Source organism: Ascaphus truei, chromosome 11, assembly GCF_040206685.1.
Source record: "Ascaphus truei isolate aAscTru1 chromosome 11, aAscTru1.hap1, whole genome shotgun sequence".
Taxonomy (NCBI): domain Eukaryota; kingdom Metazoa; phylum Chordata; class Amphibia; order Anura; family Ascaphidae; genus Ascaphus; species Ascaphus truei.
In genome coordinates, this window is record NC_134493.1 from 29,213,237 (window position 1) to 29,238,957 (window position 25,721).

Below are 25,721 nucleotides of genomic sequence, written 5' to 3' on the forward strand. Positions count from 1 at the left end.
TGAAAAGCTGCTGCTCAAATTCTTTGCCTCATCCTGTACATTATCTGAATTTATGGATAAAATGTTTTTAATACACTAAAGCATAAAAAGTGATATACATAAAAAAATAAACAAATACATTCACACACAGAGCGAGGGAGAGATTTTTTTGAAGTCATATTACATATGTGTACTTCAGTAACTTAATAGCAATTAAATGGTGTTACAGCATAACCTTCAACCGGGAAACTTTGCAAACATACACTTTCTCCTCCTATACAGAGTTTGGGTGTTGACCACAGAAAAAGACGCACAATATGGGTTTAATGAGAGCTCTCTGAAGTTTATGATTACATGGAAAACATTATTTATCTTGCAACCATTAGCATCTGAAAGGGAATGCCAGCTAACAGCAGATCAATAAAAATGTTTATGAAAGCAAGAGTAGGAGGATCAGGTAGCTATGGGCAGTTGACAATTTATTAGAAACAATACGAGAACCATGTATTTAAGAGGGCATTTGCATGAAAATGGCTGCTGAGCAGTTTCAAATCAGCAAGCCAATCGCCATCAGCAATGATCATTGCTTATTGGGTGGCTAATTGCTTTCTTTCAGTGGCCATCTATGCACATAATACTCTGAAATCAGAAGAACCATTATGTGTCATCAAGAGACGACCCAGTACAAATTTCACAAAATAAAAATGTGAGCAGCATGGGTTGTTACAGTGATTTTTCTTATTGTAAATAGAAAGTGTGCAAGTTGTGTGTATGTGTGTAATCTTTATCAAACACTAAGACTGGTGCTTTACGCTATGTTGCACTTTACCTTTTGCGTAGGTGCTTTATGTTGATTTACTCTTATTACGCAAGCTGGAAAAGGAATAAAAGCGAGTGGTGTGACCTTGTTGGGAAAGACAATACTAACTAATCAGGAAGTAAACTGAACATTTACAGACATTTTTTTTCTTGGCTTGTATGTGACCTACCATGTACTTTTCCATTGCAATAAATCTGAGATTAAGATTTTAAAAACATCCTGCTACCGGTTCTGTGGCCCCTGAACCGGAATGTGACATTTGGTCACGACACAGTTTTGCCGCCAGGACTTCGCCGCGACTCACCCTGCCACCGATTCACCACTGAAATCCCGGACACTTCTCAGGTACGTTTTATTACTGTTTAGGGTAGGGGGTTCATTTAAGGGTTTTAGCAGATAGGGTAGGAGGTTAAAGGGGCTGTATGGCAAGGGCTTAGGGTAGGGTGTTTTAGGGTAAGGCACTTACCTTAGCGGCGAAGTGGCCGGAGGCGGAAGCTTCTGGCGGCAGGGTGAGTAATGGAGAAGCGCTGGCGGCCATTTAGTCGCGACAAAACGGCCGCGACCAAATGTACTAGACCGCCTGATCATGATACATTAGTTGCTCACTTGAATCTATGCAATTACGTAGTCAAGAAATAAAATATGTAAGCAAGCACAATAATCTCAAACTATATTAGTCACTAGTTCCCTTTTTTAGTGTTGCACGGCTGCTTCCTCAAGGAACAGAGAGAAAAAGTTTGAGATGAGAGTCAAATTGCCATCTAATTTCCCAATAGGAGTCAAATGAACTGCTGCGCAACAGGAAATGCTATCCAAAAATTGCAATACCAACAAGTGGTCAAGTAAAGGTGATGCATTATATTTACATATAATCAAGTTTCAGGTCAATTCAAATTTTATTGTATTGGAAACGTCGTAGAATAATAAAATAGTTATTTTATTAGGGTAAGGAAAACAGCAAGCACTCCAATGCTGAAATCCAAATAATGTGCACACCCCAGGAAGAAGATCACTCTGTGGGATCGAAACGTTGGATTTTTGTGTCTGTTACAATACAATTCTTTGTACACTTAAAATCTGAGTGCTGACTCTCTTTGTTGTTCCGCTGCCCTGCTGGATGGTAACGTACTCTAGTTATTTTATTAGATACTAATGTATTAGATTTTAGATGGAAACTTATAGGGACTGAAGCTTTTGTTACAAATCAAAATAATTACAAAATAATTAATATAGAGGTAAAACACAAGAGTTGAGCAAAAAAAAAAAAAAAAAAAAAAAGCTCAGTAAAAGATAACAGCCATAGTTACTAAGCAGTGCCCTATAATAAGACACCATACCGTCCATACATGGACAAGTTGTAGGAGGTCTTCTGGGGCTGAAAGAGGACTTCTGTCCTAGCACCGCTTAGTAAATAAGGCCCAGTTTCTCCAATGGCACACATGATGCCTGAATAAAGAACCTTGCTAATACAGGTATCTTCATCCAAATATTTGTTGACTCAAGTATGCAATATATATTGGTCATCATAAAAATCACATTGTGAATCTAAATCATGGAAAATTAGAAGTTTGCATTGTTTTGGAGAATAGATTAACCCAGAAATGGTCAAAGCAAATACCTTTTGAAACAACAATTGTCTGTGAAATAAAGTAGCTGAATCATTACAAGCCCTGCCTGTACTCAAAATCGAGTGAATCATACAGGTATCATGTTTATTAAAATGCACACACTCAGCTGGGAGTAGCTGTGCCGGCTTCGGTATATAACAACCTCCAGCTCATAATCAGATTAAAACAGTCAGAATGGGAATTAGAATGTTTGATCAGATTAACATTTTGAGTCGAGTATAAAAATGTTCCACTGCGTGCAATCAATCTTCTTGTATTAGTAACATAAAAGGATTTAGACATTGTTCTTAAACGACTTCTAGCACACTGGGTATGACTATAGATTGTTGTGAAGAATTTACAAACTACTCTTCAGACATTTTACTGAAGCAAATGCAGTGAAATCATATCTTGAAAAAGGTTCTTATAATAAAAAGAGGGAAAGAAAATGATTCTATTGATCATCAATAAAAAATAAAAACTACAGTGCCATGAAAGACCACATACACAAGCCAATAAAGCCCCCTTCCTATTATTAAGCAAACACCAACATTGCAGCTGGAACTGTTTGTTTACCATGGCCATGCATAATAGGTGTGCAGACTACCTTAAAGGTGCAGTCCCACATAATCAGCCAGTTGAATTTATTCTCCTGAATGGAGAAGTGTTTGTCAAACCCACCCTGTCCTTATCAGAGAACCACTAAAGATAAGCGGAGGTGGGACTGGCTGTACAAGCACTTGCTGATCACACAGTGACATCACACCAAAGGGAGCAGCCAGAAGAAAAAAAAGAAAATCAAAACATTTCCCAAGTCTAACATAATTTTTTTTAATTTAAAGTCCTTATAGGTGTGAGATTTGGGTAAATAAGGTATCAATTACCCAGATGAGACCCCATAAAAACGGGTCACTGGAACTAGAAAACTGCAGCTATTTTTCCTTTTAGTGTAACACCCCCCCCCCCCGATTTAACCTTATTCTTTGTATATATTCACTCTATGCATTGTATTTAGGGTTGTTACCAACTGTTCCTATGTGACCTTTTATGAGCACTAAGTACTGTTTACTCTGCAACACTCTATTCAAATATTGGCTTATGACCCATGCTGGGTAACATTGCCAGCACCTTGCATTCGTTGGCACGGTATGTTCCAGGCATAACTCTGTTACTGCTGCATGTGAAAATAATAGGGATACCTCATGAATGCATTTCCACAATGTTCAACGTTTATTCTTACATGAAAGATTCATATTTGCCTATTAATTTTGTTTGCTTGGTTTCTTTAACCATACACTTTCAAATGTCACTTCTTTTTCTTCTTTACATGCTGTGTTCAGTAGAAATAAATGTTTAGGGTTTGACGTGTTCTCTGACCTTCTGCAATATTATGTTTTGTTCTTTTGTAGAATTTGAAATATTATACTTAAAATTAATAACCGTTTTTGGTACCTTCCTTAACAGATGTTCTGATTAGTAGTGATTTGACCTTTCATTTTCTATATAAATACAATTTTTCAGTTGCAGGAAATACTTATTTTTTATGCTTGTAGCACTGCTGCCTATACATACACTTTGTAATGGCTTCCTTCATGACAACATTCACTTAACTATAGTCACCGACTTACATGACATAAGTAAGATGTTACTCTAATGTACTGTTGCAAACCAGAGAGAGATGCGACATAACCAGCCCCTAACTGGGTGTCTGATCAGCCTCATATACAGAGGGTATGCAAAGTGTATTTCTGTTTAAGAATTACATTGGGGGGGGGGGGGGGAGGGGGAGAATAGGATGAATAAGATTATTTATTTCTTTTTCAATGAAACATTCTGTGAAACAATGTAAACATGATAATATTTTGAAGTAAGGTAATGCTGACGACTATGGGTGTATGTCAATGTTACACACCCTGAGTATATTATGAACACACCTCAATTATATTATAGAGGTAGAAAGCAGAAACATGTGTCATTCACCAACACGATCAATCGCTTAATACATCATCATCATTATACGAATGTGGAAACATCCTATGTAAGGGACTGCAAGTATGCACGACTGTTCGTTCCTTTCTAAATAAATGCTTTACAAAGCACAGCAGCCGAGAATGTTATAGCCATATTAGGCCAAGCACATCTCTGTTACTCGAGATACGTTTGAAGGTTAGCGAACAAAAAATGGTTAATGTCAAATTATTTGAGTCCATTACAAATGTATAACAAACAAGAAAGGCGTTTCTACATTTCCTTCTATGAAGTACTGAACCCAGGATCATATTTTCGTATTTGCCCAACTTCATAAAACTTGATGGTTGGAAACAAAATGATGTTTGGATGGGCTGAGAAAAACTACTCAAGGAAGGTGATCAAGCAAAAAGTATCATTTAAAGATACGTGTGGATGAATAAACTGCCTCAATTAGTTTAGAGTTATACTGGTCCTTCTTTTTTTTAAGGGCCAATAACCTTAGGTGTAAGTAGTTTTAAATAATTGTTGAACGTTGGACATTTTTAATTTTAATTTACAAAAAGTGTGGGTGTTGCGGTGATAGTGAATCCCAATGATAAAGTGCTCGGGTTTACACATGTCAAAAAGGAACAGTTGAGAGAGCAAGATAAGGGAGACATATGGGTAGTAAAACAACATCTTATACAGCTGGTTTCCAAGGACAAACATAAAAACTTACTTATACTTGTTTATTGTTTGTATCGTGCACTTTACACCCATTAAAGCGCTATTGGTTCACTTTGTTCATACAGTATTTATGACCGCACTTTAAGATCACTGGAATGTCTTGCAGCACTATACTGTCCGTGCAGAAAAAAATAAGCACAAGTGCACTCTGGTTTAAAAACGACGTGCAAGGTTACACTACCCTTCCAGAGGGGGCTTAAAATAAGGTGAAGTAGCTTAATGCCAAATTTCCAAACTTTCAGCATGTTTTGTTCCATTAATAAGGGAGCCTCACACAAACATTCACTAGCTCCATTACACAAGCCTGGATAAGATGACTGTTCTTAACACTTTTTGAATCAGCCTTGGTTCTAATTGCTTAGCACAACCTTGTTTTTATGCAACTATGGAGACTGAAAACACAACCTGTGACTGAGTTTTATTGTAATACACCTGGATAACCACACAGTTGTGTTTTTTCTTTTGTTACTTAACATCTTTACATTTCTGTAAAGAACTCTTAAACTTTGTTTTGCAATTTTACATTGTTAACACTTTTGCTGAAGAGGGATCCTGAACACTTAAGTGTAGGTTAATTTCCATCCACTTTAAGGGCCCCTGAATGGGGAATTTTGTCAATTAAGTGTTTTCTTTCCCCTTATCCCACAATGTCCTTAGAGACCCGATAAAGGGGAGGGGGACTCTGGCTGTACAAGCATTTGCCGATGACACAAAAAAGCAGCAGCCAGAGGAAATCAAACAACTCTAAAGTCTCATGTTTTAAAAAAAAAATGTAAAATACTTGTCAGATTTGGGTAAAACAGGGCATCAAAGTCACTCTGAGACCCCTTAAAACATGCAACTGTAATTTGTTCACTTTGGTCCTAGGAGGGATAGCCCCTTTAAGTGGATTAAATTAATATACATGCAATATTGCTCTCAGATAGACTGTGCACGTATGCTTGTTAAAGCAGAATTTCATGTTTGCTAGAAGAGGTTTGCTTCCCCATGACTGCTATGTACTTGCACAAAACAGGTCTAATTACAAACAAACATGGTTATCAAAACCATATCATCAAGAGGGAGGAGATGGTTAACATAAACAAAGCACTGAGTTGATTGTACAAGTGATTGATATGGTTGATGTAACCACATTTTAGTAACCAAGTATCGGTTGAACAAAAGCCATTAATTCACACATTATATATCCCATTTTTGTCTTACATGCAAAGTATGGCACTAGATTATGTATTTGCAAAGGTTAGAAGTTGACAAAATAAACCTCAAAGACAGTTTGGATACATATCAGAAGTATGGATACCACAGACTGCCATCACACTTAATTCCTACAAATGCTTGACCAAAAAACTGCAAAAGCAGCCATTAGGTCTATAGCATTGGTTCCCAACTGCAGCACTCAATAACACACAAGAGGACAGGGTTTAAGGATGTCCCTGCTTGAACACAGGTAGCTCAATCAGTGGCCAAGTCATTTTGATTGAACCGCCTGTGCTGAAGTTGGCATATCCCTAAAACCTGGTCTGTTGGGGGTTCTTGAGGACTGGCGTTGGGAACTGCAGGTCTAAAGGACTCCCTTTCCCTTCATTTCATGAAGACGCAACATCACGCAACGCCACCATGACAATGTGACACCACAACATCGATGAGGAGCAGGTGAAGGTAAGAGGCCGGGCACCGGCACCTTTTATATTACAAAACAAGCACTGGTTAACCAAATAGATTATTCAGTGAATGTTCCAAAAAACAAACATAACGTGGCAGGCAGATAACACATGGGCCATGACATCCTGCTGCCTTTATTCTGAATGGGAATGAAATTACACACACAGCACATTATAGAAGTTACGAATTGTCAAGTTTTCTGAATTTATGACGTAACCTTTCAAATCCAGGCTAAGCGAGACACCCAAATCAAGTCCAACAGGTCTACTGGAATCCTCTACGGCAATAAAAATGGCTGCTCAGACATGCGTAGGAGTATATACTTAGATATGCATTTTGTCAGCGTCATCCATTGTAGTTTTCTATTGGCCTGTGTGACACGGATGATTTAAAGGACTAGCAAGTACTGGCACTAACTTTACTGATAAGTATCTTGGCAACTGGAGCCTAAATTAGCATGTGCTTACTAATCCGGTATAGAAAAAGGGGGGCCTTTAAAAAGACCAAATTGTCACAATCAAAAGAAGAGTGAATTAAAAGTGACAATTTAGAATATAAAGCACAGGTGCTAAAAACCTTTAAAACATAAGAGTGAATTAATTCAGCAAAAAATAAAACTTAAATATAATGAAAATATCAACCTAGCAATAAGCCCCTTTCGCACTCTCCATTACATATCGTTAAGGTTAATGCTGCAGGGTGAAGAATATATTAGGTTTCTTAAAAAAAAAAAAAAAAAAATCCCAATGAAATAGACATTTTTGCTAAACAATGTCTATATTCAAGGTTGTCCTTCATCCCTATTAACCACTGTTCCGGTGTGCAACAATATTACATTGGGCTTTCACGCACAAGTAGCTATGAGGACAGATTAACTGTAAATTATCACTGTCCCAAGTACGCATTAAATGAAGGCAAGAAGGGAGAGGGAAGAAAAAAAAAAAACAGCTCGCACTTCCTATTCGCTTACAGTTTAAGATTTGGGAATGAGGAATAATGTAAAGAGCAGAATAATTAAATTACAAACTTAAACCATAATTACACACAATTATATGTTCAACATCATAAGTATGATTTATTAAGCATTAGTCCTGGGGGTCTGACGTTTCTGCGTCATGTGACCACTCCTGGAGTGATCACAACGCCACCTGTGCCGGATACCGGAAACTTAAGAGGAGAGCGCTTGAAACACACATTCTGCTCCTAGAAAACAAGTGGCTGGTATGTCACAAGTGCCCAATGCCGTAACTGGGGTGTCCGTGCCCAATGCCATACCAGCTACATTGTTAGGGCACTCTAAAGGTTAATCTATCATCATGGGCGTCCGCAGGGGGGGGCAAGGGGGGGCGCTTGCCCCCCCCTGGATCCAGGGCCGCAAACGGGGGGCACAGGGGGGACAAGGGGTACTGCTTCCCGGGCCACGTGGGTCAGGCCGGCCCCCCTGCGCGGCCAAGCAACAGTTAATTAAATACATTTAAAAAAAAAAAGTTTAAAAAAATGGTGCCGATTCCCCGCGGTCCCGGCGCGCATGCGCAGGGCAAGCAGGGCCCGCTTCCCCCCGCTCCCAAAGTGGGAAGTACAAGCCAAGCTCCTCTGCGGCCCGCTCCCCCTCCCGCTCCCAACGTGGGACGGAGGGGGAAGTACCAGCTCCTCTGCGGCCCGCTCCCCCTCCCAACGTGGGATGGAGGGGGAAGTACCAGCTCCGCTGCGGCCCGCTTCCCCCCCCCCTGGCCAGCTTCCCGCGCACCCACCTCCCACGCGCCCCCCGGCCCACCTCCCGTGGCCTTGCCCCCCCCCGAGCCCCCCTCCCCAAACCCACCTCCCGTCCCTGGCAGCTGCCACGGGGATATCGGGGGCAGAAGGGGGAAGCATCCGGCGACAAGCTGCACCCACCCGGTCAAGGTAAGTCACCCCACCCAGTCACTGTCACCCACTGTCACCATAACCCACTGTCACCATTACCCACTGTCAACGTCAACCACTGTCACTGTCACCCACCCACTCACTGACTGTCACTCACCAAGTCACTGTCAAGTCACTGTCACCCACACAGTCACTGTCAAGTCACTGTCACCCACACAGTCACTGTCAAGTCACTGTCACCCACACAGTCACTGTCAAGTCACTGTCCCACCCAGTCACTGTCTCCCACCCACCCAGTCACTGTCTCCCACCCACCCAGTCACTGTCTCCCACCCACCCAGTCACTGTCTCCCACCCACCGTCACTGTCTCCCACCCACCCAGTCACTGTCTCCCACCCACCCAGTCACTGTCACCCAGTCACTCTCTCCCACCGTCATTCACCCACCCACATTCAAAATTCACCCACCCACCCACTGTCATTCACCCACCCACTGTAATTCACCCACCCACTGTCATTCACCCACCCACTGTCATTCACCCACTCACCCACTGTCATTCTACTGTCATTCACCCACTCACCCACTGTCATTCTACTGTCATTCACCCACTCACCCACCCAGGCAGGCAGACACATGTCTTTTGTTGAAAATATAAAAATAAACAGGTTGCATTGTAATGTTTTATTCTGTAGTACAATAAGAAAACAGTTAAGTAAAAGTTGTGCTCTAAAAGATATTTTTTCGTGGTAGGTGCGCTATGGGTTCGGGGGGGGGGACGCTATGGGTTCGGGATGGGCCTGCTCCTTTCATTTGTCCTGGGCCCCATGATTTCTGTTGGCGGCTCTGCCTGGATCACTCGCAGTCCTGGGCGGTTTTTGGCATTTATGGCGCCGTACAGTACGTTTACGGCGCTATAAACGCCAAAAACAGACTCTGGGTGGACCGGGACGGAGGTGGGTGGACCGGGACGGAGGTGGGTGGGTGCCCCTGGCGCCGCGGCAGGCAGCTAGTGGTAGGCTAACCTATGCTGCTACGCGTCATTGGTAGCACTCGGGAGTGATGCGGCTCTCATTGGTAACACTACCTACCAATGAAAGCCGTCTCACTCCCAAGTCGGGACCTATCTGTGCTGCAGCCGGGACCGCCATTGCGCTGTAGTTATAAATTATGCCCCCCCCCCCCTGAAAAAAATTCTGCGGACGCCCATGTCTATCATTGGTACTCACGGCACCAACAAAAGCGACCATTACACAGACTTACAATATGGAAATTCGCAAATTGCAACAGATTGTTGTCCATGGTTGTAACGTTGAAGTATTTCGTTTTCCCAACGTGACACATAGCACATGCTAAACAGGGGTCAAGGTCGGTTAAAAAAAAAAAAAAAAAAAAAAATTGGTACTATACCTGACAAAAAAATGCTACATTTAGCAAACACGGATAAAATATCTTTGGACCGTTTATTAAACTTGTTTTTTCTTTTATAAACCTAAAGTAGTGTGGTACTCTAGGATTGCAAATAAATAAATAAGATGTACATCCTTGTACCATCACACGTTGCACATTAACTGCTTTAGCACCAGTCGTCATAGGCCCTCCCCAACCCAATCCCCTTTTGTGACTCATGCACCGGCCCACACTAATGTTGGATGATAAATGACAAAAGTAGCAGAGAACAGTCAGACTTAGGGTGAGTCTGCCATCAGGGTGTGTGAGTTACTCTGCCACCACCCTGCAGCACACAAGTAACTCGGCAGTATTTAAGCTGCTAGCGGGTGGGAAAGAAACCTGTAGCCTAGTAAAGGTCAATAGTCTAAAGAAGAATATAGTATAATAAATGTTGGCTACACCAGGGATGGAAAAAGGCAGATTGCCTGGTTACCTAAAATGTAACCCCTGGCACCTGTGTTGTAGCGCTGACTGACAGGTCAGTTATCACCACACAGCTTAGTGTGGAGTGCATGGGGAAGAGGTGTATCGGGGAGTGGGTAGCACAACTGTGGGAGGAAGTAAGGCGGAGAGAGCTCTACGACTGCGTGCTCCTGCTCTCAAATGATGAGCTCCTAAGTTTGTACATTTTTGGCCATCCCAGGCATTATACCAGGAAGAAGTGCAGTGGGTTACACTATTGATGTTGGTTTAGTGCTGTGCCTGCTACAGTTCTTATTTCTCATGCAACCACAGATTGTAATTTTTTGGGGGTTGCCAAGGATGGCAAATGGATGTTGAATTTTTTCAATGGTTAGGAAGCGGTAGAGGTGAGTGAAGATCTTGTGGTTCGGTTGACGAATATTTTCAAGAAAGGTTTATGCTTTTCAAATGTTTGTCAGTCTTTGCAATGGTGTATGATCCTGTGGAATTAGCATTTTGGCAATTTAGAGGTGTATATTTCCCATTTTCGCCAGTTTTGTGTACTTAGTATGTGTTACTGTCCAGGCGAGACCGAGATAAACTCTACACATTTTTATGAATCTAGGCAAGCAGCAAAAAGTCCATCTGCCAGTTTTGAAAATAAAAATAAATAAAATACATTTCTGCTACGGAGATCCTTCAAAATATATTCACTTTGTCAAATTCTTAAACTCACTATAACTGTAGATGTGTTATTCTTGAATAGTTCTGTATTTTAGCTCTTACACCACCAAAATTCTTAGGAGCAAATCTATAAACCATGGACCTAATGCCTGCTATCATCAACTCGCATTGCTCTATTGTAAACCAACATAATCAGGACAATAAAGACTGAAGAGTTGTTGGAGAGAAGGGCAAGCTATGGATGCAGACGTTGTTGGAGAGAAGGGCAAGCTATGGATGCAGACGTTGTTGGAGAGAAGGGCAAGCTATGGATGCAGACGTTGTTGGAGAGAAGGGCAAGCTATGTATGCAGACGTTGTTGGAGAGAAGGGCAAGCTATGGATGCAGACGTTGTTGGAGAGAAGGGCAAGCTATGGATGCAGAAGTTGTTGGAGAGAAGGGCAAGCTATGTATGCAGACATTGTTGGAGAGAAGGGCAAGCTATGGATGCAGACGTTGTTGGAGAGAAGGGCAAGCTATGTATGCAGACGTTGTTGGAGAGAAGGGCAAGCTATGGATGCAGACGTTGTTGGAGAATAGGGCAAGCTATGGATGCAGACGTTGTTGGAGAATAGGGCAAGCTATGGATGCAGACGTTGTTGGAGAGAAGGGCAAGCTATGGATGCAGACGTTGTTGGAGAGAAGGGCAAGCTATGGATGCAGACGTTGTTGGAGATTGCGACCAATCAATACATTTGTTTTGACGCGACGTCGCGTCGCCGTCACTATAAGCGCAGCCTAAGAAGGGCTCTACTCTAAGAAGCTTACAATCTAAGTTAATTTGTTTTGCAACAAGATAAATGGGAAACACAAAGAATGAATTTCTTAAAAAAAACAACAAAAAAAAGCCTGCATGCTCAGGCTCTACTTTTTAATCTGGCCTATTACTGCATACTATGCTGCTGTATCAGTAGGAGATATCATTTGCTTGTGGAAAATGCTCAAAACAAGCCATTACGTGTGTGGGATACTCAATTATGTGCTTTTATTTTGTGTCCCTGGTCACCCACACTGGTTTACATTTCCTGACAATTACAGTATAACTTTGTCAGTGCATTGGTATGGAAATTAATTAGTACATAATAGAATGCCAACAAACTTGCTCTCTTGTCTTATACACTTGGCAACAACAACATAGGGTTCCCAAAACTTTTCCATCACAGTCACTTAAGTCCACTGTTCTGAGTGCTGGAGTGCAATACCACTATCAGGTCAGACTTGGGCCCCAGTTTTATGCACAAGATGAAAACTAGAGTGTTCTATGAATGCTACAAAGTGAGGTGTGGTGGGGGTACAACTAAAATACCAGAACATAGGGATGTTGACATCATAAAAGGATGTTAGAGGGCAATTAGCTGGGGAGAAACCATGACAGGTGGCCAGCACTAGAGGGATATGGGAAGCAACTTGGGAACCTTCTTTTTACCTCCCTAAGCATAATACCGTAGTTAGTAATCAGTAGAAACATTCAACTATAGTCCCTAGTATGTTTGTCGCCCAACACCCCTCAGGCACTAAAACATGAAACTGAAGAAGCTATATATAAACTTGATTCATGCTGATTACAAAGACCATGATTTACTTGAGCAAATGGAAACACACAATGTATACTCTTTTCTTCCCGATATAGATATAGATATATAGATATAGCGGAAAAAAAAAAAAGAGTATACATTGTGTGTTTCCATTTGCTCAAGTAAATCATGGTCTATGTAATCAGCATGAATCAAGTTTTAAGTGAGATCCAAAATCTTTTGTGCCAACGTGCAATCTAGTAAAATTATAGCTATATATAGTCTGCATAACTTTCACAGGATAGAAAAGGCAATTACCTGTATTAGCAATGTCACTTTGCCTGTTGTCCCAAGAAAGAAGGGAGCACATCGGATAAGGAGAACATTAACGCAGATATTCTTATCAGAGACAAGTTATTTTATTGCACATATTAACAGGGCAGTACTGCTGCATGTCATACAATTTAAGGGGAAGGGAGGTGGTAAAACACTGGAGATGACTAATAAAGCCAACAACGAACTACAAATCGAAAAAATATATACATGACATTGAAAATTGAAATGATAAAATAAACCTCACAGATCTATCTTGCCAAATCAAACAAATGATACGATAATTCTTTGGATGTAGAACCCCAACCAAATAGAACGTACAAGCACTTTGAATAGGAGGTGGGATTTAAAAAAAAAAAAAAAAAAAAAGAACAGACACGTTTACCATGGTGGAAGTTAACCTTTGAGACTTTCACACTAGCCATCATTATAGAAACGGAGATAACACACGTCATGTTCTTAAAGGTTGTATGAAAGTTACTTTTGGCTATCCTTGCTCTGCCTGGCAACCATATGCATTAGTGCTACAAACATGCCTGTTCTGAGGTAAGCATTGAAACCTCTGCGAGGATTACTCTTTTGGACACAGTTATACTGCATGTGACATCAATAAAATAGAACTCACAAAAGTCGCAGATGATTTCACATGTCAGAGATCCTTCTCTCTCTGACTGGAGCCCTTTAGACAGTAATTGCCAGGATATCCCTCAGTGTACAGGTATGTAGAAATAAAGAAAAGCCACAATAGTGCATACTATTCCAACTCGGTATAATTCACACAATCAACAAGAGTATAACACACTCACATTTGCCATGTTAAAATCGGGTGGGGGAGAGAACCGTTGATCGTTCTTTGGTGCAGTTGCAGGCAGCTTCACAGCGTCTTGGAATCTCTCACTGTGCTTTCCGCATACGTCACCGCCGTTGCGTCACTTCCGCTATCGCGTCACGGCTAAGGGCGGAAGTTCCCACTGGACGAGGCCTCTGCCTGGATTCTGCCAGTCTTTCCGAACAGGTTCCCTCACTACAAACTCTACGCATTTCGCCAGCTGCTTCGTCAGGAGTCCTGACGAAGCAGCTGGCGAAACGCGTAGTTTGTAGTGAGGGAACCTGTTCGGAAAGACTGGCAGAATCCAGTCAGTGGCCTCGTCCAGTGGGAACTTCCGCCCTTAGCCGTGACGCGATAGCGGAAGTGACGCAACGGCGGTGACGTATGCGGAAAGCACAGTGAGAGATTCCAAGACGCTGTGAAGCTGCCTGCAACTGCACCAAAGAACGATCAACGGTTCTCTCCCCCACCCGATTTTAACATGGCAAATGTGAGTGTGTTATACTCTTGTTGATTGTGTGAATTATACCGAGTTGGAATAGTATGCTCTATTATGGCTTTTCTTTATTTCTACATACCTGTACACTGAGGGATATCCCGGCAATTACTGTCTAAAGGGCTCCAGTCAGAGAGAGAAGGCTCTCTGACATGTGAAATCATCTGCGACTTTTGTGAGTTCTATTTTATAGATTCATTCCATTCCTGCAGTGTATTACAATCTGCACTATATATGTCATTTTTTCTTACATATATCACCACACTTTCCTGCGCTCCTCCTCATCTTCGAGCAATACAAATCCACCATCCTGGGATCTGGAACTGTCCCATCAGAGGAAGTTGAGCTGCCTATTTTACACTTTTATTTATTCACTATTGGTGTGAGGTGTATTCGTGTATTTAAGTTGTATTTTTAACAACATTATTGGTTCATCATTTGGGAGCGGCCAGTCCATCCCCCACATCCTCCCCTTCCCCTTGTATGTGACATCAATGCTGGATATAGTTCTGATTCAACAGACCCGTTTTGTCGTTTTCAATCTAAATACCCTTAAATTACACTCATTCTCTACAAGTTATAGCTTTGATAGTCAAATTCCATTTACTTGTGTTTTCACCCAAAAGTTGGACCAGCCAATAACTAAACCTTATGAAATTTCAATGTCCTGCATTGAACAATGGCAGTTTTCGGCTTTGGCGCTTATTGAATTAAGGGTGGAGATAATGTAAGCGAGATAGCCACATTTGTGTATTGGCTGCCTGTTAATTGAATGATGAGCTATGGCAGCGACTGCGTCTCTGTGAATCTTCCCTATGGGCCATAGCTGATAAGTCATAAATCACAAGGCACTTTACACTATATTTTAAAAGCGAGCTCCAAGGTGCCTTATGGTTTAGCATTGTCTAGCAAATAAAGTCTTATATTAAGATAGGTGGGTGGCCTATTAACCAGTAATCAGTTAAGAAGACAGATTAGAAGACAGTAGAAGAGGATACTGGACAGAGGTGGAAGAGCTATTGGACGAACGAGACCTGTATTCCTCTTGCAAATATCTACCATTTTATAGATCAAATACATAAGCTAAAAGCCTTAAACCAGATCCAAGTGTGAGGAGTGCCAAGTCCGATCCAAGATAATGGGAACTGCAGGGAAAACCTGTTGAGCTTGTTGGGCTTTTCAGCTTCCTCAATATTAAAAACAAGAGCACAAATAGTACAATCTCTTAAACAATTCTAAGACTGAGAAAATAGTTGAACAACCTCCATGCTGACCTAGATAAACAGGATAATTATTGTAAAGCGCAAAAAAAAAAAAAAAAAACCAACAAACATTAAAAGCAAGAATAAGGACAATATATGCAGTACTAATGGAGTACAAACCAAATATATACATTTACAGGTAAGCGTGTTTTTTCTGTATTTAGAATTCCGAGTTATTTATTCAGAATTCTAACAAAATACAAATTATACCCCTTTCCATTGACATACCATATATCTGTCAGTCAACCAAAGAGATACAGATTTAGTTTCTAAATATAATTTCTTATGCTTGTTTAAGAATTTCCTTACATACCTTAATGTAAACGTTTCAGACAAAATGCCTACTTGGCAACTCACAGAGAATAGATTTGCAATAAAATTGTAGATTTTATGAATATTGAATAAGACAATTATTCCAATGGAGAGAGATTTAAATTGCACAAATATATACATCGTTCCCATTTTGGATTTGTTCATCATATTATGCATCATTTTTTCCTTTTTTAGTTCATCCCAATGAAAACAGATTCTAGTGATTGTGAAGTAACAGAGACGCTTTAAATAACGGACAGGCAAAATGGATTTAGCAAGACACCCCCTAATTATTTAATTACAAAGGCAATATGATAAAATCTATGAATAATATGAATATTACAAATCTGCGATCCTCCTCAAACTTGCTAGGAATACAGAATATTTTTTACGAAACAAAAAATTGCTAACTTTGAAAAACCTTTATTTAAACAAGTTTCCCATAAAAATAGTTAAAGGTGTAAACCCACCGCTGCCCGGGGGAGGCATCAAGAACCAATACAAATCTCTTAAGCAATTTGCTATTAGTAACCCGAAGACAGAGGATTCAGTGGTATTTTTTATGGGAAATCACATTAGTTTAACTTTGTAAGCCATATACCTTACAATAAATAAATCGGTTGTTGATTAAGTGCGGATGTCAGAGATTTGTATATTTGACCTTCAGTATTGGCAGAAGAATGTTTCTACATATACATATTTGCATGATATTAATGCATTTATAAACGAAGTTGTAAAATGCCCACCGCTGAAAGAATATCATGTTCTTAATAAAACTATTAGGACATTGGAATAACTAACTGCTCTTGTACAATTTCCAGCAAAATACTACAGAATTACATCCCCCAGCCAAACAATCACCAATCAAAATCAATCATCATAGCCACTGCCTTGAAATCAAAGTGATCTGCTTCAAACCCATCAGTCTCATCACCGTTCAAACTCTGTTTTGTGTTTTGGTAAACTCAGCTGAGCAACATCAAAAACTTTGACAGTCATGAAACAAGACAAGAAAAGTGTTAAATTGCACTACTGTCGGTCGGCACAATTTTGTAGTTAATCCCCCAAATTACTGTGGGTAAAAGCTCTGCCTACAAACCACAGCAATTATTTCAACCTAGGTTGTCTGTATAATGCTCTATAAAACAATAACATTGTAGAAATGTAATATGTACAGTTAAGTGACAGAATATGCCATTGCCACATTTTAACGTTTCCGTACATTCGCACGCGAAAAATTGGAATAGTTTCTTGTCACACAACCTTATAACCGTCTGTCCCTGCAAGTCGGGCTACGCTACTGTACCATTGCCATTATATTGTAACAATATCTACCCCCAGTTCTTTGTTTTTATTCAAATCTTCCTCCTACTGTATTAACTCCATAAGAGAAAAAGAAAATATCACTGTTATTTCTGCTGTTCTAAGGAGCAATGAATGCATCATTCTAAACACAGCATGTTTCCTCACAATGAGTTTCCTGAACAGGGGTATTTTCTGCACGCCGGAGAATTGGTAGAGCCAATTTAGGAACATTTCTCAGCTTTCAAAGGATTAGATACCACATATGGCAAAGGTAAATGGTGTGGAGACTTCTACTGTATGGCGCTGCTACTCCCTATGTTATTAACTTATAGTTAATGTTTTTTATGTTATATACTAATTGAAGTCCTAACTGCCTTGTCTATTTGACTCTTTTTGCAACTTTTCAAATGGGAATTTATTGAACAATATTGTTTATTTAGTGGAATATTTGTAACTTTCTAGTTGAGATTTATTATAATGTTTTGATGGAAGAAATTGTATGTATATATTTATATGTACAAATAAAACTTTATTTTAGCTTTTTAAAGTCCAGTTTAAAGAGTTAGCATATGAGGAGATCATTGCTGAATGTTATTTATGGCTTCAATAATGATGTGTTTATTAGCCTATTAGGGCTATGTATGTGACCACTGAGGCAGCATTACACAATACTTCTTTATTCTGAAAATGTATTATTACTAACTTCACAACAAAGCAAATTTACACTTGAATATGAATCTTGGCCTGGAAATCATGAAAATACTGTAACAAATGTTTTCCCTTTTTCATACGACAAGTAAAAAAGGAGATTATTATTTTTGCCAAGCTGTCTTCTGCCAGAAGGAACCTTCTAGCACTAGAGGATACAAAAGCCAAAAAGAACGATTAGTAAATCTGAGCCTTTATGTAGCAGGATACTTTTTTTTTTTTACACCCAATTGCAGTTTATGGTTAAATGGTTTTGATATAAAATACAAGATGTCAAGGGTAATATCCTGCTACAAAACAGTGTTACAAAATAACGCAGAACCAAAGGAAAGGGTTCCATTGCTGCTAGATACTAGGTCAGTGGTTTCCAACCCTTTTCTGGTTAATGAAGCCCAAGTGAAATTCTAAGGAACCCCAAACCCTCTCTAATAGCACGCCTGAGATCAGATGCATTGTAAGAAAACCCCAACCCTCTCTAATAGTGCGTTTGTGAACAGGTGCATTGTAAGGAACCCCAACCCTCTCTAATAGCGCGTCTGAGATCAGATGCATTGTAAGGAACGCCAACCCTCTCTAATAGCACGTTTGTGATCAGATGCATTGTAAGGAACCCCAACCCTCTCTAATAGCACGTCTGAGATCAGATGCATTGTAAGGAACCCCAACCCTCTCTAATAGCGCGTTTGTGATCAGATGCATTGTAAGGAACCCCAAACCCTCTCTAATAGCGTATCTGAGATCAGATGCATTGTAAATTTGTCTGTATTTGATTCAATTTTCAAATGACCAGAATATTGCAGGAAACTCTTTTGGGATGCCCGGGGAAACCTGGTTGAAAAACACTGTACAACGTAATGTAACTTAATTTCAAACTATACATTCCTATAGCAAGCATATGGATATTATAAGATCTTATCTGATTTAGTGTTGACATTTCTTTTGTATGAACATTATTGACTTGATATTGATATCCTATGTAGGATAAATTTTAGTGGACAAACAAATGGTTAGCTGAGCTTTTGCCCTTCAAATGAATGGTTATGGAGTTAAAATGGTTTACAAAAGTAGATCTTTGCAGTTTCCGATAATTACTTATTTATATAGAATGGGTAAAATGATAGGAATATTCAGAATTTACCAGGTTTTCTATCCCCTACAATAACAAAATCATGAGAATTTGGAGCTCTAATTTGCCTAAACCTACTTTCTGCATTAGTCATTTTATAAACAACAAGAGTTCAGTTATCTGGACTGCTCCGTTTACAATTGCGAGTTGTATACTACGGTCTGATGCTTGAATACATTTCCCATACACTATCTTTCCGGAGATTACTTTTGTACCCCTTTCTAAATTGTTTGAATGTACACTTTAGTGGAGCAAACGCGCGCCTTACTGGGAAATGTTCCCTAGTCTGTCTTTCCTGTAACCTGAACATGGTTTTCTACTAATAGGGAATTCAATGACTATCACAATGTGAGTAAATGATAACATACTGTATAAAATATATAGACACAATTATGTCTAATAACAGAAGGTTCCCTTTTCCTCATTCCAAACTTACATTTGCAGAGTTTGTGCATTATTTTCAAAACAAAATCTCAAATGCCTCAATTTTAGTGATCACATGATAGTATGTAAATGTAAATTCTAGCGAAGAGTGCAAAGCAACATTATATTGAACCTCGCACTCCAGTTTTATCCCTCGGCAACACCGCGGTGAGCAGATGATGTTCTGAGCATCTGTTATTGCTAGCCAATCTGAAGATGCAAGAAAATCAGAATAAAAAGACAACAACATGAGGAACTACAAAGTCAAGCAAACAGTTTACTGGGTAAGGTACTTGGTATTTAAAGTTGTATCGCAATAGCTTTGCCGGTAGTCCATCTCTCTGCGATGCACACAAAATAATAATAAATGTTTATAGAACTTGTATATGTGTTTTATCATATCACTTAAAGCAGAAATCCTCCCTACTTGTTTTTTTGGTTTTGTGATAATAAGTATTTTATAACTGAGGGTACCCCACAATAGAACCATGCTATTATAGTTATCGGAACAGCCCAGTTCCTCAAATATTTAAAATGTGCGCTATTTTTATTTAATTGTTGGAATACCACTATTCTCACATAAATGACAGCCCCCTGTGACATGGCTGGTAAAGGCCCAGCCCTTCGTGCTTGGTATTGGCACAGACTTGTGCTATTCCTCAGACATTTCTCTTGCAATGTACAACAATTACTATATAAATATTAATAACTATAAAAGTGGGAATGCAGCTTTAAATAACTCAATTGTTATTAAAAAAAAAAAAAAGATATGTTAACATTGTAACCTTGGACTCCTTTTGATAAACCTCAGGCTCACTGAGGCTGACCAAACTAACCTAGCAAATAGTGAAATACATTTCCAACTGTTTGCTCTTCTCTGTTTGCTGTAGAGCCACTCCTTTAGCTTGAACACAGCTATGTGAAAACTTGCTCATGTTATCGAGCAGAAGTTAAGCCCTTTGTTCCCTGCACAGCCTGTGTTATTGAAAGATCTGGCAAAAGTTGGGTTAATCGCTTTGGTTTTGCAGGCCCCTCAAACCGGGAGGAACATAAACAAAACAAAGAATTTGGCAGGAACCTCACTTTCTATATTAATGAATTTTGTCTCGCCACACTCTTAAAAAGGCTGCTCCTTCACCCATGCTACATTTTGAATTTTTTTACATAGGTTGAAAGCAAGGGGTCCCCGTAGCTGGACCTCGTTAATGTCCGCTCCGCAGACCTCCCGCTTTCTGGAGATATATACGGAGAATAGTAGCTCTGGTACTTTGTGGTTGTCTGAAACCCATGCATCACGCGGGCCAATAAAAAGCCACAACAGATGGCGTTGCAGCTTCATTGTGCTTCATATACATTGTGTATTGTGGGAGATTTAGACCACTACTGTTTCCCCTGGAGGGGATAGTACTGATGCTACATTTACAGGTAAGTATCTCGAGAAACGGTAGGTCACCAGAGCTGAAATTAATGCGTTTCAGCTCCGGAGACCCCCTGCTTCCCGAGATACTTACCTCAGAAGGGGGCGGGGACACCAGCCCCGGAGACCCCCTGCTTCAACACCTATGTTAAAAAAAATGAGTAGGGTAAACCGCTGCACAAACTATTCTACTTACACACAGTTTAAAACATGTAACAAAATAACGTACCTAGATCTTTAGACACGGGAGACACCGTTGTCATTTCTCCCACTTTGGCTACTCCATCATAATATGCTCTTCCAGCTTGTACCATAGCTAGAAGAGAAATAGATGCAATAAGACATCAGTTCAAAATAGACTGAAAATACAGTTCAAAGCATTCAAATTTCATGAAACCTTAGGCTTAATCACAGATCATGAGCATGCAATACTAACTGTGAGGTACATGCTCAGTATAAGGTAAAACCATCCTTTTAGGAAGATTTCAGGTTCACTCTTGAATGGAGCTGAAATTTTTGTGATGGAAGAAAAAGACCTAAATTAATATGTAAGAACTATTGTAAGCTGTTTGAATACTATTTGTAATTGATAATTGCACATCACTAATATTGGGGATTTTTATCCTCCGACAGTGTGGTGACAAACAAGCACAATCTTTTAATGTCACCATCATCTTAGATGTGAATGCCCTGTTCTCTTAAATCTATGCCCATTTCCACTGTCAATGTTGTATTATATTGTATAGGCGTGTCACGTACCTGCTGTCCTTTTTTCATGCCGCGATTTTAACTCTCCATAAGCTCTGTACCCTTTTAATAGAAGATGTACTAAGGATTTCCTAAAATGAGTACTGCACTATTGACAGGGATAAGTCCTACCCACAAATCCTTGAACATATGGGAAGGATTCACAAAACTCCCACAAAGATGGGTATCAGAGCTCGATCAGTGTTAACTGCCATTCAAATCAATAGCCGTTAATGCTGATCAAGCACCAATACCTGTTATCGGAGCTTTGTGAATCCCCCAACATGGGTCTTGTTGGCAATCAGTGTTTTACTAAAAGGAAAATTACCATGCTCTTAATTGTTTTAGAACTACTACGAAGGCGCAAACTGTAATTTAATCAAAAGAAACCACTTTTCACATTTGCTAAATTACATCATAATAGATCTTTAAAAATGGTTCAAAATAGCAGCTCTGTGTCTCTAGCCTACAGCATTATTTTATGAAGTACTGGCTTGTAGTACTGTACATTTAATCTATTTAAACTGCTTAGGTACTTGATACAGCACATCGAATTTCACCCACTTCCTCTATCTGGGTAGGACAGGGTGTGATAAATAATTAAGGATAAGTTAATTTACTTGTGTACCCTTTTTTTTTATATAATCGCACAAATGTATAAGGCATGTAATGCTAAGAGCTTTAATCAATTAAGCCTCATGGCCAGAAGATTTTAATAAAGTTTAAAGCAGTATGTAAAAACACTGTGCTAGGCTATTACAGACTTACAACGTAGAAACACGTCTCAAATTAATTACTGCATGTTACATCAGGGGTGCGTGAGATTTTGCTGGGAGGCGCGGACGGCTGCAGAGGCTCTGCGCTCTTCCCCACGGCATTTAAATTAAATGCCGGGGGATCGCGTGAGGCCCCTGCAACATTTCACTTACTGGGATTCAGCCGGCTGTGACGCAACGGGTCACGTGACATTACCCGCTGCGTCATTTGATGCGGATACCGGGGGGGGGGGGGAAGGAGGCGGAGCGCGAGAGGGGGATAAGGAAGACAAGTTTGCGCTCCCCTGGGTTACATCATACATTTTACAGAGAACAAGGGGACTGTATGATTATAATAGAGGCGCTTCTACGATTTCTCTGTAAAACACACAATTTGACTTCCGGTATGGAGCAGCAGTGGAAGACTGAGCTCTGTGAAGGCTCCGCCAGATCGCAGCCAAAAAGGCAATAATCTGCACACACAAAAAAAGGCACCAGAGGAGTAGGGAAAGCTAGAGGAGAGGTTCATTACCATTTTAAAAAGTCAGATCACCTACCCCCCCCCCCCCCAAATTGATGGGGGTTCTGTTTTGGTGCTGGGCAAAGTGAAAGCAGAGTGCTGAGCTGTGCAGAAACCCAGCTAGTAATCACTCAAAACAGCACTAACCTGAACAAAAAGTGACAGGCAAGGAGAGGGGAAAAGGGTCCCAAGTGAGCTGGATGGAAAAATATCTCTCAAACAAAAATCCACGATGCCTCCAAAGCCGCAGCAACGTCCTGATAAGGCAGAGAAGAAAAAGGAAACATCCAAGATGGCTGCTGACCTCATGGAGCAGCATGCAGAGAATCAGCAGGATGTCTGTGACCCAAAAGAGAGTGAGGGACACAGGGAGCGAACGGAGAGAGCATGGTGAGGTGGCAAGAGCTGTCGGGAGGGAAATCATGCCAACTATGACTAAAAGCTTTGAAAAGCTGCAGAGAGCCATAGAGGATCTTAAAGAGGAACTCACCTCCCAGAGCACCAGCATAGGGGAGGCTGAAAATAGAGTGAGTGACCTGGAGGAAAACTCTGCAGCACTGCAATTAGAAATGCAGACTTTAAAAAGAAAGAATCAGTCCCTAGAAGAAAAAATGGATGATCTGGAAAATAGATCACGGAGAAATAACGTGCGAATTATTGGGATCCCAGAGTCAGCGAAACAAATACAATTCATGAACTTTTACTCCAAATGGATACCAGAGACACTGGAAATTACCCATGGTGGAGTCCAGGTCAAGATTGAGAGGGCCCACAGACTAGGTCAGATCAGACCGGGGCAAGAAAACAGACCCAGGGCAGTAATGGCAAGAGTCGAAGATTTTGCAGAAAAAGCGAACCTGCTACGGGCATATAAAAGTGCTGGCAGCCTAATATGAGGAACATAGGATCCTATTATTCCAATCAGCAGTGGTGTCAGATAGAAGGAGGGAATTCAGCAAGGTGTGCAACGCTCTATTTAAGGGCAACAAAAAATGTTACACTAAGCTACCTTGCTACACAGAGTCTTCACGGAGGCAGGAACAAGAGTGTTCAACATGGCAGAGGAAGCGGAAAAGTTCTTACAGAGACCCGAAGCAAAGGCACAAGATAAATGCGCTGGGGCGAATCAAGGAGCAACGGAAGAAACAACGAAAGCCCCAAAACTAGTGAGGCCAGCAAGAGAAGAAAATGACGCTGAGGAAGAGAGCGCCGAGACTTTAAAAAATATCTTGCGAACTTGGAATGGTGCAAAGGACTAAAAGTACTTATTGGGGTATCCTGAGATAAAAGATTGAAGTAGGGAAAATGTTTGTGGAGTAGAGGGGACTAGAAAAATTGATTCGGGAAGGCAGAAGTTCAAGGCCAAGCTAGGTGCGTTAAGTAACCAAGTACTGTAGTTATATATATATAAAAAAAAAAAGTAATAAGAGGACTGCATGCATGGTGAGCTATAGAAGAGAGAGTAAGATACCCACAAAGGCAGCAGGAGAACCGCAAGTATATAATCACAAACACATGGTAAAATGGACATGAAAATAGTCTCTTGGAACGTAAAAGGCAAAAATTCTCCAATAAACAGAAACAAAATTCTTAGACACCTGAAAAAAATTAAGGACTGATATTGCACTAGTTCAGGAAACCCACCTGAATGAAGACGGAAGTAAAACACTTAAGCGGGACTGGGTGGGAGAATGTATTTATTCCCCAGCAGTGGGAAAGAAAGGAGGTGTAGCAATTCTAATCAATAAAGCACTGCCTCTGAAATAATAACTTCCTCTGGGGACACAACGGGGAGACTGGTGCAATGCAGAGTAAAAATACACAAAACAGAATTAAACATTTATAATCTATATGGCCCCAATGAGAATAACCAGAGCTTTTTCCAGAGCACGGTGAAAGACAAAAGTAACAATACTATAGTGGGCGGAGATTTTAATGTAGCTCAAGATCCATGGTTAGACAAAATCAGGGCAAACAATATACAACAGAGGGGACTAAATCCAGGACAGAAGAGTATTAAAACTCTGCGGGACATGCTAGGGGTGACGGACTGCTGGAGGTTACTAAATCCCATATAGAGAGGGAGTACTCCTTTTTCTCCCATCCTCATACTACCTTTTCAAGAATCGATTATTTTTTTTAATAAGTGACCATCTAATCCCTAAAATCCCTGGGTATGGCTTCCATTGAAAACATCTTGATTTCTGACCATGCACCAGTATGGATAGGGCTAAATATTGGGCAGAAAGAGCAGATAGGATATGGAGGTTCCCTTCACATTTATAGCACAATGAGGACTTTAAAGCTTTCCTACTAAACAAATGGTACCAATTCAAGAACAATAACAATGCACACCAAGGAACTGCAAAGGCGGTGCTAAGGGAGATATAATGGCCTTTTCAAATAAAAAAGGAAGGAAAGACACGAAATTCAGGAAAGTTCGTGACGAGGTGAAGGAGCTTTAAACTAAAACCATCTTTGGCCACAAAAGAGGAATATTTATTTTTTTAAAAGGACATATGCGAGATATGGCTGCAGAGAAAGTAAAAAAAATGCAATATAGATAGTTAATCTTTATAGATATGGGAATAAATCTGGCAAACTAATGGGGAATTTAGTCAGGAACTACACATCTAAATATATAACGAGAATACAGAAATGGGGAAATCTCAACCGAACCCAAAGAAATATTTTTAGCATTTCAAGAATACTATCAAAAATTATATGGAAAGAGTGAGGAAACCGCAGAGGTAATGGAGGATTTCATTGGA

The 25,721-nt window shown here is 40.3% G+C and overlaps 1 protein-coding gene across 3 annotated transcripts in view; it reads right to left on the minus strand.

Moving 5' to 3' along the window:
- Positions 1 to 25,721, minus strand: part of BAIAP2L1 (BAR/IMD domain containing adaptor protein 2 like 1) — a 65,226-nt gene that overhangs the window by 20,816 nt on the left and 18,689 nt on the right. For 2 of the 3 annotated variants that reach the window (XM_075565469.1, XM_075565470.1), the window contains exon 3: positions 21,158 to 21,244. In XM_075565469.1, the coding sequence (XP_075421584.1) occupies positions 21,158 to 21,244 (87 nt within the window). Of the gene's footprint in view, positions 1 to 19,524; positions 19,559 to 21,157; positions 21,245 to 25,721 lie in introns of those variants that run through there. The other variant, XM_075565471.1, reaches the window with a different exon arrangement.